This window comes from Camelus ferus, chromosome 13 (assembly GCF_009834535.1).
Source record: "Camelus ferus isolate YT-003-E chromosome 13, BCGSAC_Cfer_1.0, whole genome shotgun sequence".
NCBI classification, from domain to species: domain Eukaryota; kingdom Metazoa; phylum Chordata; class Mammalia; order Artiodactyla; family Camelidae; genus Camelus; species Camelus ferus.
The window spans coordinates 43,731,352-43,745,609 of NC_045708.1; the positions used below are offsets into that span (position 1 = coordinate 43,731,352).

Genomic DNA, 14,258 nt, shown 5'->3' on the forward strand with positions numbered 1-14,258 from the left:
CTTCTAGTTCTTTCATCTCTCATTTTTGAGCTTGCTTCTATTGACTGAGTTTTCTCCTCATTATAGTCCACATATTCCTGCTTCTTCACAGGCGTAGTTTTTTATTGGATGCTGGACAGTGAATTTTATTGTTGAGTGCTGGGTGTTTTTGTTCCCTTAAAGAGTGTTGGATTTTGTTCTTGTGGGTAGTTAAGATACTTGTGAGTCAGTTTGACCTCTTCATGGTTTTAGGGGATGGAAGGCAGATCGAGAGTTACTGTTTCCTCTAGGGCTAGGTTAGACCCACTACTAAGCTGTGACCTTTTTCGGGGTCGTTAGTGAATGCTTGTCTGTATAGCACAGTCTCTTCACTCTGGCTGGTGGGAATTTCAACAGTTTCTGGCCACGTGCAGCTTTATGAATTATTCAGTTTATAGTTCCCTGGATTGTTCTTTCCTTGCAAATTATTTTTGTTTCTTCTCATTGAGTTTCACTCACATATATGCAAAGTAGTACTTAGCCAAAGAGTCAAAGGAACTACTATGAATATTTCTGGAACGCTTTCTCTTCCATAGTTCTCACTTCTTTATTCATCTGCCCTGCAAATTCCGACTACTTTGACCTTCCTGAACTTCTGATGTCCATCTTCTCAACTCCATGAGAACATCAGGCTTTGTTTAGCCTCCACCTCCTTTATGCCGTGGTATCAGAATTGCTTCTAGAGAGATCTTAGACTAGTGTAGGGCTCATCTTTTTTGCATTTCTTCTGTCAGAAATTAGAGTTCTATATTGTATTTTGGCTAAAGCTTGAAAACAATGTTCCTTGTATTTTGTTCTGTTTTCTGGTTTGTGGTGGAAAGTCTAGACTCCGTTACTTCCTCATGGCTGACGATGGACATGCTTATAGCTAAATCTTTAAAGTTGGTACTTGAGCTCATTGTGGCTCACTTTAAATAGAATCACTTTGATTAAACTATGTAAACATGAAGTCATTTTTTTTCTTTAATCAAAGTCTGAATAAAGCTTTGATATTTAAAAATTATCATGTACTTTTATTTGTAGAACTCTAACACACATTTTTGTTATCTTTATCGGGGGAGGTTTTTATTGTCTTTCAGCTTGACATACATTTTCTTTCATTATTCATATTAAATAATTTAATTCTTTTTTTCCCCCTCCATTAGGCTAGTAATTTAAAGAAGGTACTTCAAGGAATTATGAGTTATTACAATGAGGTATGAAAGTCATCTGACTTTGTTTAAATATAAAATATTATGTGATAATTATATTGACACTGAAAAATGGCTTGGCTTTTTGTTTATAACATTTTACTGGAATATAATTCATAATTAGAATATATTATGTTTTTTTCCATTTTTAGAACAGTAAAATTTTGTGAACATAAAAACGCTAAAACTTAATATGTTACTGTAAAATAATGTTTCTATATTGATACTGCTTAATTATTTTCTCAAATACAATTACCTTCATTTTTAGGTGATTTGATTTTATGCAGTATTGTAAAGTAGAATCTTATAATTGGAGTAATTTTCTATGTGAAGCATTATTTTCACATTTCTTTCCAATGTAAACAACAGCAAAGATACACTGTAAAATTATGGTTGTGCAAGTAAATTGGGGAAAAAATTCAAAATGCAAGTAGTGTAAAGTCACATTAAATAGTACATTATTTAACTATTTTTTCCTTATTCTGCATCATAGCACAGTCTCTAGTAGAATTATTTGATATAAGACTTTATTGCTTGATGTGTGAAAGCTTTTGGTTTGATTTTGCCATTAAAGATTTTTGTTTCTATTTTTTTCAAAGTTATCGCACAAATGAACTTGTAATTTATTCCAAATAATTTTAGGACTATTATTTTTCAATTCACTAATGCCTAAGACTTATTTTGAAGCTTTTTTTAATGCCAAGAAAACTTTTTAGTAACCTGAAAAAAATAATCAAAAAAAGAAAAAGATAAAGCCAAGAAAGATTAATCCATTAGACTTATTGTTCATTTGTCAAAGTGTGATGGTTTATTTTGTTGTTTAATCAAATATATATCAAAATATTATGAATATCCATTGACTTAACATAATCTGTTTATTTGTTATGGCAAGACATTAGTTTTTTATAATAAATCAGGCCAGCACTTCTTAAATAAGTCCTCTCTCTGATAGTGGGATCAAAGGATATTTGGTATAAAACCTTTTAGTTGCTTTTGGTTGGTTACTCAGAATTTTATGAGGTTTCTTGAACTTTGCTGACTGGTTTCAGTCAATAATTGTGGATTTATTATTTGTTAATTTATCTGAGTCATTTCATGAAACTGTAATTTATTTTCCTTGTAATAATTAAATGTAGTAAATTCTTTGTAGCTTTCATAAATGAGTGATCTAATTTATTGTTTCAACACTGCAGTTTTTGGGGCAACAGATTTCTGAAGAACTTATCCCTGATTTAAACCAAATAACTGAATCTTCAGATTCTGTGGAGCTTGGGAGGTTGCTTCAGCTTATTTTAGGTTGTGCAGTCAACTGTGAAAAGAAGCAAGGTAAGTGAATTTCATACACTGGAGGATATCTCCTTTCTAGAAACAACCTGCATTGCTTTAGGAAATAGCGTAAAACATACTATTAAAGGTTGACAGAAAGCACCCTGGAATGTAAGCCAGAAGATCTGAATTTGAGCATAGCTCTGCCATTAAAAAGCTATGAATCTTGAATATCCTAATTGTACTTGGGTTCTGAGATACGTATTCAGTGGCTAAATAAAACTGTTTTAATTTGTTTAATTTAGTATGTTCAGTGGTTAGCACTTAGTGGATATCCAATAAAAATTGTACTTATTTGATACCTCATCTCTTTCACATGGAAGATAACCATAGGTTGACTGAGATTTTCATAAATGAATATGCAGCAACTAAATTATAATCCAGGCTTCTTTAGATGATATTCTGCTCTTTTCAGAAGAATGCCTGTCCAGTGTATCCTCCAGATAAGCAGTCTGATGGCATAAATGGAACTGGTGTACTATATTGGTATATCTAAACACAGAGATCCAGATCCTGCTGAATACAAAAAGAACATTTTTGGTGGAATAGTAATGAATGAAATGATGAACTGAACAGACCAAGATCTACTTACTCAGGGGCTTGCATGAGTCTGGGGGATGAGAGTTTTGATGCTGGTGTTTTTTGCATGATTCTTCCAAACTTGGCCTTAGTACATCACCTTTATAAGAGACTGGTGGGTGCTTTAAGGTTGTAAAATACTTTCAGCCAGAACCTTAGAAAATGCATTCAGTGTTCTCTAACTAATGAAAAAAGTATGAGACAAGATAAATTCAACAAGAATTAATTTAAGAAGGAGAAACATGAAATATATTAAATCAACTATAGTTTATCAATAAAAAAGTGGTTGGGTATCAGAAAACTGATATTAGTCCATCTCTGTAATTAACTGTCAGCTTTTTCTAGGGCACGTCAGTACCCCACAGGCTTTTATTTCTCCTGGATAATGTCAAAGATGTCTAGATTAGTGTTTTTTTTTTATAAAAGTAAATGTTTATTTGCTCATGGAAAGTTAAAACTTATATAAATGTTTAATTACAAGTTGAAAATAGTAATTCATTTATAAATTAGCAATTTTCTGTTATTGAGATCCTTTTTTTCATTTAATGCTTTGTTTTTATTTAAATTACTGCTTATTTATAACATTTTTGTGCTTAATTTTTGCATGTTTGTTAGTTAATCGTCTTTTTCAAAGAACCAGTCTTTTGCTTTGATTCAATTTTGTTTGTACTGTTTAATATCTATTCCTTTATCTCATTTCTTCTATTGTGAATTAGTCAGTTCTTCCTATTCTAAGCTATAATTGACATTTTAAGCTATACTTTTCCCTTAGATTATGATTTTGTTGCTTCCTAGAAATATAGTATGTAGTATTTTCATAATTTAGTTCTAAGCATTACTTAGCAATTTTATCCTGAGTTTTTTAAAAGGAGATTCAGTTCCTAGATACATAAGTAAAGTTTTGCAAGAAGTAAATATAAAGAAATTGTTTAATTTTCACTATTAAAAAAGTAAAGGATTATCTAATTTGATTTATTTTTTGAGGTATGTGTCTGGAGTCTCAATTTTTAGGAGTGAGCAGATAAAAAAACTTGCAGTAATTTAATTAAGATTTAAAAACAAAACACATCCACAATATAAACATATTTTTACACATTTAAGTGAGAAATGATGTTCAGAACGATTCAAAAGTATTGCAAAAATCTTAGTCTGAAAAGAATGAACTAGTTTGTTTAACAATACCCTTTTTGTCTTGGTGGGGAAAGAGAATTTTTGTGACGGTTTCAGCAGACTTGAAACATTCCATTAACCAAAAAAATTCAGTTAAACGAAATCATTCCATTTCATATGCACCCGAACTGATTCTTCCTCCCAGCACAGCCCCATAGCATTTAGTGGTCAGGTGTGTACCAGAATCTATGTCCAGTTCTTGGCTTCGCAAATAAAAGAAAGATTTAGAGAACATTTAAATGTTTTCCAGAAGAATCATTAAAACAATGACAGTATTAGAAAATACTAAGTTACTGAAATTGTTTTAGCTGGAGAACCTACAGTTGATAGGAATTTAAATCTGCAAGTACAGGAAAGGCTTTTTCTCCTGATTGCTCATTTCCTATTGGGACAGAATCAGCTTATCTTATTTGTGTGTGTGTGTGTTGAGGGGCAGGGTAAGGTACAAGGATCTCCTTAAGATGAGACTCGGTGACTGTCATACAGATGTTTGCAGGAGTCTCTTCATTGAAAACGTCCCTGCAGTGAGTAGGTAATAGAATGAAACATTCTGGGCTTATATTTTATTTTATTTTTTTATTTTTTTAACATTTATTTATTTTGGGGGGCTTATATTTTAAGAATTCATTTAATGCAGGCATACCTCATTTTATTGTGCTTCACTTTACTGAAGTTTTTACAAATTGAAGGTTCATGGTAACCTGTGTCCAACAAGTCTATCAGCACCATTTTTCCAACAGCATTTGCACACTTTGTGCCTGTGTGTCACATTTTGGTAATTCTGGCAGTATTTCAAACTTCTTCATTATTATTAGTTACAGTTATCTGTGGTCTGTGAGCTTTGATGTTACTATTGCAGTTATTTTGAAGTACCACGAACTGCGCCCATCTAAGATGGTAAACTTAATCCATAAATGTGTGTGTTCTGACTGCTCCACCAACTAGCCATTCCCCCATCTCTCTCCCTTCCTCAGGGCTCCCTATTCCTTGAGACACACCAGTATTTAAATTAGGCCAACTAATAACCCTATGGTGGCCTCTAGGTGTTCAAGTGAAAGGAATAGTTTTGTATCTCTCACTTTAAATCAAAAGCTGGAAATGATTAAGCTTAGTGAGGAAGGCACGTAGAAAGCCAAGACAGGCTGAAAGCTAGGCTTCTGCAAAACAGTTGGCTAAATTGTCAGTTCAAGGGAAAAATTCTTGAAGGAAATAAAAAGTGCTACTTCAATGAACACATGAATGATAAGAAAGCAGAACAGCCTTATTGCCGATATGAAAAAAGTTGTAGTGGTCTGGATAGAAGATCAGACCAGCCACAACATGCCCTTAAGCTAGTGCCTAATCCAGAGCAAGGTCCTAACTCCCTTCAATTCTGTGAAGGCTGAGAGATGTGAGGAAGCTGCTGAAGAAAAGTTTGAAGCTAGCAGAGGCTGCTTCATGAAGTTTAAAGAAAGAAGCCATCTCCATCACATAAAAGTGTAAGGTGAAGCGGCAAGTGCTAATGTGGAAGCTACAACAAGTAATCCAGAAGACCTAGCTAAGAAAATTAATGAAGGCAGCTATGCTAAACAATAGATTTTCAGTGAAGACAAAACAGCCTCATATTGGAAGACTTTCACAGCTAGAAAAAAGAGAAGTCAATGCCTGGCTTCGAAGCTTCAAAGGACAGGCTGACTCCTGCTAATGTGGCTGGTGACTTGAAATTGAAGCCATGTTCATTTATCCTTCTAGAAATCCTAGGACCCTTAAGAATTACACTCAATCTACTCTGCCTGTGCTCTGTAAATGGAACAACACAGCCTGAATAACAGCACATCTGTTTACAACATGGTTTACTGACTGTTTTAAGTTCACTATTGAGACCTACTTCTCAGAAAATTAGATTCCTTTCAAAACACTGATGCTCATTGAGAGGCATCTGGTCACCCAAGATCTCTCAATGAGATGTAGAACAAAATTAGTGTTTTCATGCCTGCTAACGCAATATCCATTCTGCAGCCCGTGGATCAAGGAGTAATTTTGACTTCCAAGTCTTACTGTTTAAGAAATACACTTTGTAAGGCTACAGCTGCCACAGATAGTGATTTCTCTGATGGATCTGGGCAAAGCACATTGAAACCTGGAAAGGAGTCACCCTTCTAGATGCCATTGAGAACATGGGTGATTCGTAGGAATAGGTCAAAATACCAATATTAGTAGGAGTTTGGAATAAGCTGATTCCAACCCTCATAGATGACTTTAAGGGGTTCAAGGCTTCAGTGGAGGAAGTAATTTCAGATGTGAAGGAAATAACAAGAGAACTGGAATTAGTAGTGGAACTTAAAGATACGACCAAATTGCTGCCATCTCATGAGAAGATGTTAACAGATGAGTTGCTGCTTGTGAATGAGCCAAGAAAGTGGTTTCTGGAGATGGTATCTACTGTTGAAGATGCTGTGAAGATTGTTGAAATGACAACAAACAATTTAGAAATTACATAAACTTAGTTGCTGAAGCAGCATTAAGATTTGAGAGGATTTTGAAAGAATTTCTACTGTGGGTAAAATGCTGTTAAACAGGACTGCACACTACACAGAAATCATTTGTGAAAGGAAGAGTCAATGGATGTAGAAAACTTGTCTCATTTTAAGAAGTTGCTGCAGCCACGTAAGTTTCAGCATCCAGCACCCTGATAAGTCAGCAGCCATGAATCAGGACAAGACCTTCCATCAGCAAAAAAATTGCCACTCACTGAAGTCTCAGATGATGGTTTAGCTTTTTTTTTTTTTTTAAGCAATAAAGTATTTTTAAATTAAGAAATGTACATTTTTCTTTAGACTTAATGCTGTTGACACTTGACTACAGTATTGTATAAACATAACTTTTATATGCACCAGGAAACTAAAAATTTCTTGTGACTTGCTTTATTGCAATACTTGCTTTTTTGGGGTGGTCTGGAGCTGAACCCGCAGTATCTCTGTGTTATGCCTGAACATGTGAATTCAGCCCATAATACTGAATATTTAACAGGAGGGAAGAAATTGTCATAACTGTTTTAAGCTTAATTTTAATTTCTTCTTTCTCTCTTCTATCAGAGGTTTTCTTTAAAACATTTAAGAATATTTATATGAATATTTTCAATTTGTCTTACTTGTTTTCAGTGGACATCTCTTGCAGAAAACTAATATACTTGCATAAAGAATTATGTGTGGTAAATGAACTTTTATATTGTTAGTTGAATAGCTAAAGTACTATGGGTGAAGAGTAGTTTTTTTCAGATATTTTTCTTTAATCATAGAACATATTCAAAATATAATGACATTGGAAGAGTCTGTTCAACATGTGGTCATGACTGCTATTCAAGAGGTAAGTTATATCATGATCACGTATGTATGAAAATCCTAAATCAAATTCTATAAAACTGTTCATATAAATTTTGTGAATATGTATATTCCTGCTGTATGAACTTGCCCTTTGCTGTGGGTTTACTTATCTTTGGCTGTTGTGCTGTCCTTTTTTTTTTGGTTTGTTTTGTTTGTTTTCAAAATTTCTTATAAGGAATTCAAATCTAATTTTAGTAGCTCTGCATTTTAAGAGATAAATTAATATTGATTGAAATTAGTATTGATAGTCAAGTTTCCTTAAATAACGTCAACTAAGCAGGATAAATAGCCTCTTCCCAAAGGAGGGAATAGGATGGGAATTTTCATGCCTTTTCTGTTTTTCTTCCAGCTAGGGCACTCTTTTATGAAATTTTAATATGTGTGTATCTCATGCATTTTCAGAAATGTGAGAAATGTGAGATGTGATAATACTTAGGTTTCAAAGCCAGTAACCTGGGTCCGAGGCGATCTGGTTATCTAAATTGAACCATAAAGATTCAGAATTCATTTAGTGCATGTTCATTCTTAAAACCAGACTGAAAGGCTGAGATGAAGTGGAGTGAAAAGGAAGCCTGAGGGAAAGCTGAGTAAGTGTTAGTGAGGGAAACACAGTTTCGGAGGGGCCCGTCTTAGAGGGAGACCACGTGCAGTGCTTCAGGAGTGTGTGTGCTCTGAGTTTGCATGGCTGGTTTCAATTCAGAGTATCACTGTGCCTGAATAAATCTGCCTTTCATATGCAAAAAGTTATTTTACAGGATCCTTTTTTCATATAATTATAACTCCTACTTTTAAAATGACTTCTCACATTAAGAATTTTGCTACCTCACTTGTATTTAAATGAGTATTTTAAAAGTGTTAATTTATGTTATGGAAGAATCATTTCTTAATTATTTAATTTGTTAACTAGTTTTATTTAGTAATTCATCTTTTAGAACTTGTAATATAACTTTTCAGCACAGAAGTGTTTTAAATATATCTACATATTTCACTAATATAATGCTTGAACATTGTGTTGTTTAGCTTAAACCTCTGTAAAATTTTTGTTTGAATAGTATTATAAGGACCATCAAATTAAGACAAGGAAAAATTAAATATTAACCTTTTTACTGTCCTTTCAAGTAAATATTTTTACTGCATAAACATCACTTTATTGTACTTAATTTTACTATTTTAATCCTAGTTGATGAGTAAAGAAATATTGAGCTCCCCTGCAAATGATGCTGTTGGAGAATTAGAGCAACAGGTGAGTATCTCGGTATGTGAGGAAAATGTTGAAAACAATGATAAGTAATCACTGTCTTAAAGGCTTATGTAGGAGAACATGTACAAGATTATTTTCTTCTGCAAAATTTACATTGTATATTCTGTTGTATAAGATCTCAATTGAATGTTAGTAAGTATGCGTTCCTTCATGAATGCAAGTACTGTTGGTCTCCAGAGATTTTTATGATCATGTTTATGATCACATTAAGATCATGTTTGGAGAGCTGAGTGACATTGAACTTTCCTTTTGACGTCTGTAATACATATTTGGCCCATTCTACGTGGTTACACAATTAAATAGACAATTATTAAATTCTACTAAATTCTAATTTATCTAAAAACACAATATAATTTTTGTCACGGTTACTTTCCTCTAATACTGAAGAAATAGCTCAGTGATCCTGTGCTCAAGGCTTCTTTCCCTGGTTGTTTTACTTGAATGTTTTTCATGGGGAAGAAGGCACTCCCTCCTATGTATATCCCAGTCTTGGTTGTAAGGGAAAGGGTAAGAGAGAGGCAAATGCGTCAAATACTTTTCCTGTTATATTTTTGGACACCTGTTTTTCATGAATGTCACCAGCCATCTTAAGAATTATTTCAACTTAAATTTTTTTTCTATAAAAGTTTTGTTTAAATTTAAACATGCTGTGTTCTAAATTTTTTTCTTTGATACAATTAAACAGTATATCCTCTAATACTCTTTTTATTTAAATATTTCACAAGGATTTACACAATTTTATTTCTCTGGGACCTTAGACTCAAATGTTACTGAGACTCTGAATATTATTTACAAGAAAACAACATATTAAGACTTACTTGTTAATAGGTAAAGGTAAAAACTATTTCCAGTATCAATGTATAACTGTGTTGTGATAAAAGTGTATTTTTCAATTTGTGTCAAAACACGATTTAATAAGAATTGGGACATTACCTATTTCAGCTTAAAAGGGCCCTGGAAGAACTTCAGGAAGCACTAGCAGAAAAAGAAGAACTGAGGCAAAGATGCCAAGAACTAGATATGCAGGTGCGGAAACGAAACCGATCTAAGAACAATGCCTCTTTAAACTTACAATAGTTTTATGTTAAGCGATTAATTGGTTAAGTGTTTTGGTGGTTGGCTTTCATTTCATTGAGGGATCATTGAAAGGATTCGTTATACGCATGAATATTCAAACATGAATTTTGTAAATTTTTTTAAGTTGAAAATTGCTGACTTGACTACTTTTTTGAGATCATTCTAATTGTAGAATTTCAAGTATTTAGATGAGGCATTAGTGGTTTTGTAAAAAAGGGAAATTAAAGTATCTACTTCATAGGGTGCGAGGTGCTTTATGGAAGTACTTAGATGTGTTTGACCCCCAATAAATGTGAGTTCCAAGATTGTTTTGCTGACAGTATGTGTACGTAAACACATGTATATAACTTTTGTGCTCATGTGCACATACATGTTAGCAAAATAAACTTGGCATGAGAGACAGTGGTTAATAGTTAAAGGGATAGATTTGTCAAACCAGACCACCTATATTCAGAATCTGGTCATGTTACTAACTGGTTGTATATGCTCAGGCAAATTGCTTAATTTCTCTATACTTTCTTTTTCTCTTTCGAGAAACAGTGTGATAATAGTATATATCTCCCAGAGGATAATGAAGGTTAAATGTATGCATACATACAGCACTTAAGGCAGGGCCTGGCATAGAAGCACTACATATATGTTTACGTATATTGTTGTTACATGAAAATGCAATTGTGAAAATTACACAGTGTCTTGAAAAATTATACATCGTAAAATGCTATAGATAAATTGTATTTTTTGTTCAAACAATGAGTACATAAATAGTTGACTCTCTGAAAGTATGAGGACAAGTCACGAGTTGTAGTAGCATCATCTTTGCTTGATGAAATCAGTATTTAGAATGATAGGGCTGGGTAATATTTCTAACCTTAAAGGGCTTTCAAGTAAAGACAAGAAGTGACTTGGTCAGGGTGACTCAGCTTAGGGCTATGATAGTTCCAGAATCCAGGTCTTTTAACTTCATCTTTGAACACTAGCCTTCTATGTTTGAACAAAGCTAATTTTACATTTGAACAAAGCTAGTGGCTCAAAATTAGGGGAAATTCTACCTGTTCTCCTTTCTTCCTTCCTAACCACACTCACCTCACATATCATCAGACTGGTGCACACACATGCACAGCATCTGCAGTGTTTTATTTTCAAATAAGACCATATCCTCCCTCTGGAAAACCTCATGTAAGAAATAGAAGATTGACTCCTTCAGGTGTTACCAGTCTCATGCAGGATTTCTATACAATTTTCTGCCAAATTCTAATTCAGTAAACACAAAATTCCGTGTTAAAAGATTTCAGTGCTTGTAACACATAATGAAGAATATGTGATGATCTGATTTTATTCGGAAAGTGTAGACATCCCAAGTGTTGGCATTTTAATTCTAGTATCAAAGTAGAGTCAGTGCTCATCTATCTGCTACACACATGAAATGAGTGCAGAACATATAAGTAATTTAATAATTACTTATATATAATCAGAACAAAATATAATATATATCAGAACAAAAAGTAATTTATTAAAAACATGGAATTCATACAAGTGTATATGACACATCCCCCAATTTCATAAGGTAAATTGTTTTTGAAAAATGTTTACTTTTAATCATATATCATTTGAGAGTGATTTTAAAATTTGGGAGAATTCTTTTTTTAATACGTAACCAAATGAACCAAAAAAGAAAAATCAGCTGCAGAGAAATTCGCCCAGGGCAGGTAAATAAGAAAAAGGGCATAACCAATGAAATTAAATTAAAAACTGGTACTCAAGGGAAGAAGCAGGCACATGATGTTGAGGGGGTGCTCGGCAGCAGCCCATGCAGGGGAATCAGCAGAAGCCCTGAGACTTCGCACTGCAGTCTCCCCAGCCAGAAGGAGAGTCACCCTTTGAGTCCTTCATTTTCTTTGAACTGCGGAGGAGTGGGAATGAAAGATAAGAAGAAACTAAGGGCCTGTTTCTTTCTGATAGAAACAAGGGCTCTGGGGTCACACACTGAATTGGGGAACCGGTGTGATGCCCAGAGGAGTTCCTCCATGGGAATGGAGTATACTTCCCCCAACCGTAAGTGTAAGGAACTTATGCCTCAGAAGTGAGGGGCTAGCCCAGGTGTTACAAGAAGATTGCCCATTGGCACAGCTGCCCTCACCACCCCCATCACCCCCTTCCCTGACCACGCACAAGGCTGTATAGAGTGATGTGGGGAGAAAACAGTACCTTAGACGGGAAAATGTGCTGGGTCATGGGGTACAGTGGAGAGAATGTCCAAGAAGTCTTCACTGTGCTAGAACAAATAGGGTATCTTGACTGTCAATAAATGATGAACCTAGATGAAAAGAAACAAAATCTTGACATCTGTGTAAACATCATAGACAAACAAACAAACAAAAAAAAGACAAGAGCCGGTAAAAGGTAACAGCCAAGGTCAGAATAGAACTTTTGCTTCCTGTTGTGTAACAGTTTCATAAGAACACATCAATAAAGTAGACTCGTGGGAGGACAACAAAGTGAAGTTTAGAAGCAAATTGCAGCTACACAGAAACGCATCAGTGAATAATGTCTAACAGCAAGCCTTACCCTAGTGAAGCTATCGAACTTCAAGAATAAAGGAAAAACAACTCAGTCACTTAGGTAGAAAAGGTCAGTCAGTCACAAAGACGACAAAGTCCGGCTCCTCTCCTATGTTCAGGCCAGGATACAGAGGAGCAACACCCACAGAATGCTGGGGCAGGGGAGCAGCATTAAATCCAGGTGAAGAGCTTAGGTGCAAACTCATGAGCCCTTCCTGGAAAAAACTACTTGTTTACATCATCGAGGTAGCAAACATGTTTTAATCAAAATAAAAAAATGTAAGAAGGGAAATTCTGTAGTGAAAGATCGGTGGTGAGGCTCAATACATTTAAATAGAGAACTGTGTTAGTTTTGTTGTGGACAAAAAAATGTTGCCTGCCATTTCAGGAAGCACTGTTGTCTACCATTCCTGTAAACAACGAACTGTGCCTCCCAGGATGGTGCGCCCCGCTGGGGAGTTCACAATGGAGAAAAACTAGATACTGGTCCTAGATAGTTAAGATGCTTATCAAAGGAATAATTTCAATGAGCCCAGACTCTTGCATCTTCCCATACAGAGAAAAGCACTTAAGTCATTAACTTGAAATGTCTTTTTTTTTTTTTTTTAAGATAACTAGCAGTAATCTTTTGATATTCAACTACATGCTTATTTGTTTTCCAGCAAAAACTTCTACATATTCTGTCTCCCCCTCTTACCTCTTTGGAACAGTTCCTCAGAGCTATCTGAGAGTTTCTTGGGCTGTAGTCTTCAGTAAGTTCCCCAGATAAAACATAACTCGCACCTTTTAAGTTGTGCGTATTTTTTTTTTCAGTCGACATGTGCAAGTTATAGATACTGGAACAACTGAAATTCTGACTCAGGAAGTCAGGAAGAAGCCAGCTTATGTGCACTTTAAAAAAAGAAAGGAAAAAATCCACATGAAGTTTGAAGTTTTGAGAAACTCTAATGTAGTTTTACAGTCCTGTTCCAAGATGATCATGGGGCCTTCTGGCAAGTTAGGACACATTTTACCAACAGCTCTTTATTACGCGTTTCCCAGCCATTATTCAGTAGCTCTTGGCAGCAGTAGGTAGACTTCTCCACTGACTGCAGTGACAGTGGCCGTTGTTCTTGCTTACAGCAGGTTAGAGAAGCGCATACTCCTACCCAGCGTTTTGTAAGATACGTTTATATATAGTGTGAGGCAGTGATTTTCAAACTTTAATGTGCCTACAGAGTACATGGTACTGGGCACGATGTGATAAAGGGGACTGCAGCTTTAGAAGTTTATTTTATATTTTATTTTTTAAATAAGCAAATATGAAAACAATATTAAGTTAAATCTGGGTGATGCAAGAAAATGAGAAATATTTTTGAGCTTTTCTTCTTTTCAGATTTTTGCACTTTTTGTATCTTAAATAGCTCACTGAGAGAGAGGAGGGAGAAACAGAGGGACAGAGGCGGGTACAGAGTGAACCTAAACGGAATATCACCACGGGAGCTTGTTAAATGTTGTCTAGAACCACCACTGGGCGTTCTAAGTCACCCATCTGGGGTGCGTCCAAGGCATTTGCATGTTTAATACCCGCTCCTGCACATCAGTGATAAAGGTGGCTCTGGAACCACAATGTGAACTATATGGATAGGGATAAACTTGGTTACCCAGCAGGTTTGAAAACTAAATTTCCCTCGCTCCTTTCCCTTCTGTAAGGGATTCCTACCCAGTTTGAAGACAC

General features: G+C 34.9%; 1 protein-coding gene and 1 long non-coding RNA gene across 6 annotated transcripts in view; one reads left to right on the top strand and one right to left on the bottom strand.

The window, feature by feature from the left end:
- The window catches only part of HOOK1 (hook microtubule tethering protein 1), a 57,352-nt gene that overhangs the window by 12,716 nt on the left and 30,378 nt on the right, over positions 1 to 14,258 (top strand). The window contains exons 4-8 of one of the 2 annotated variants that reach the window (XM_032494399.1): positions 1,164 to 1,214; positions 2,402 to 2,534; positions 7,561 to 7,628; positions 8,826 to 8,888; positions 9,849 to 9,932. In XM_032494399.1, the coding sequence (XP_032350290.1) occupies positions 1,164 to 1,214; positions 2,402 to 2,534; positions 7,561 to 7,628; positions 8,826 to 8,888; positions 9,849 to 9,932 (399 nt within the window). The remainder of the gene's footprint in view (positions 1 to 1,163; positions 1,215 to 2,401; positions 2,535 to 7,560; positions 7,629 to 8,825; positions 8,889 to 9,848; positions 9,933 to 14,258) is intronic. The other variant, XM_032494400.1, reaches the window with a different exon arrangement.
- LOC116668025 overlaps positions 2,547 to 14,258 on the bottom strand; it is a 35,524-nt gene continuing 23,812 nt past the window's right edge. For 2 of the 4 annotated variants that reach the window (XR_004325066.1, XR_004325069.1), the window contains exons 8-10: positions 13,239 to 13,432; positions 12,189 to 12,297; positions 11,365 to 11,883 (exon numbers count right to left, since the gene is read on the bottom strand). This is a non-coding gene — a long non-coding RNA (uncharacterized LOC116668025). Of the gene's footprint in view, positions 3,048 to 3,126; positions 3,296 to 11,363; positions 11,884 to 12,188; positions 12,298 to 13,238; positions 13,433 to 14,258 lie in introns of those variants that run through there. The other 2 variants (XR_004325068.1, XR_004325067.1) reach the window with 2 other exon arrangements.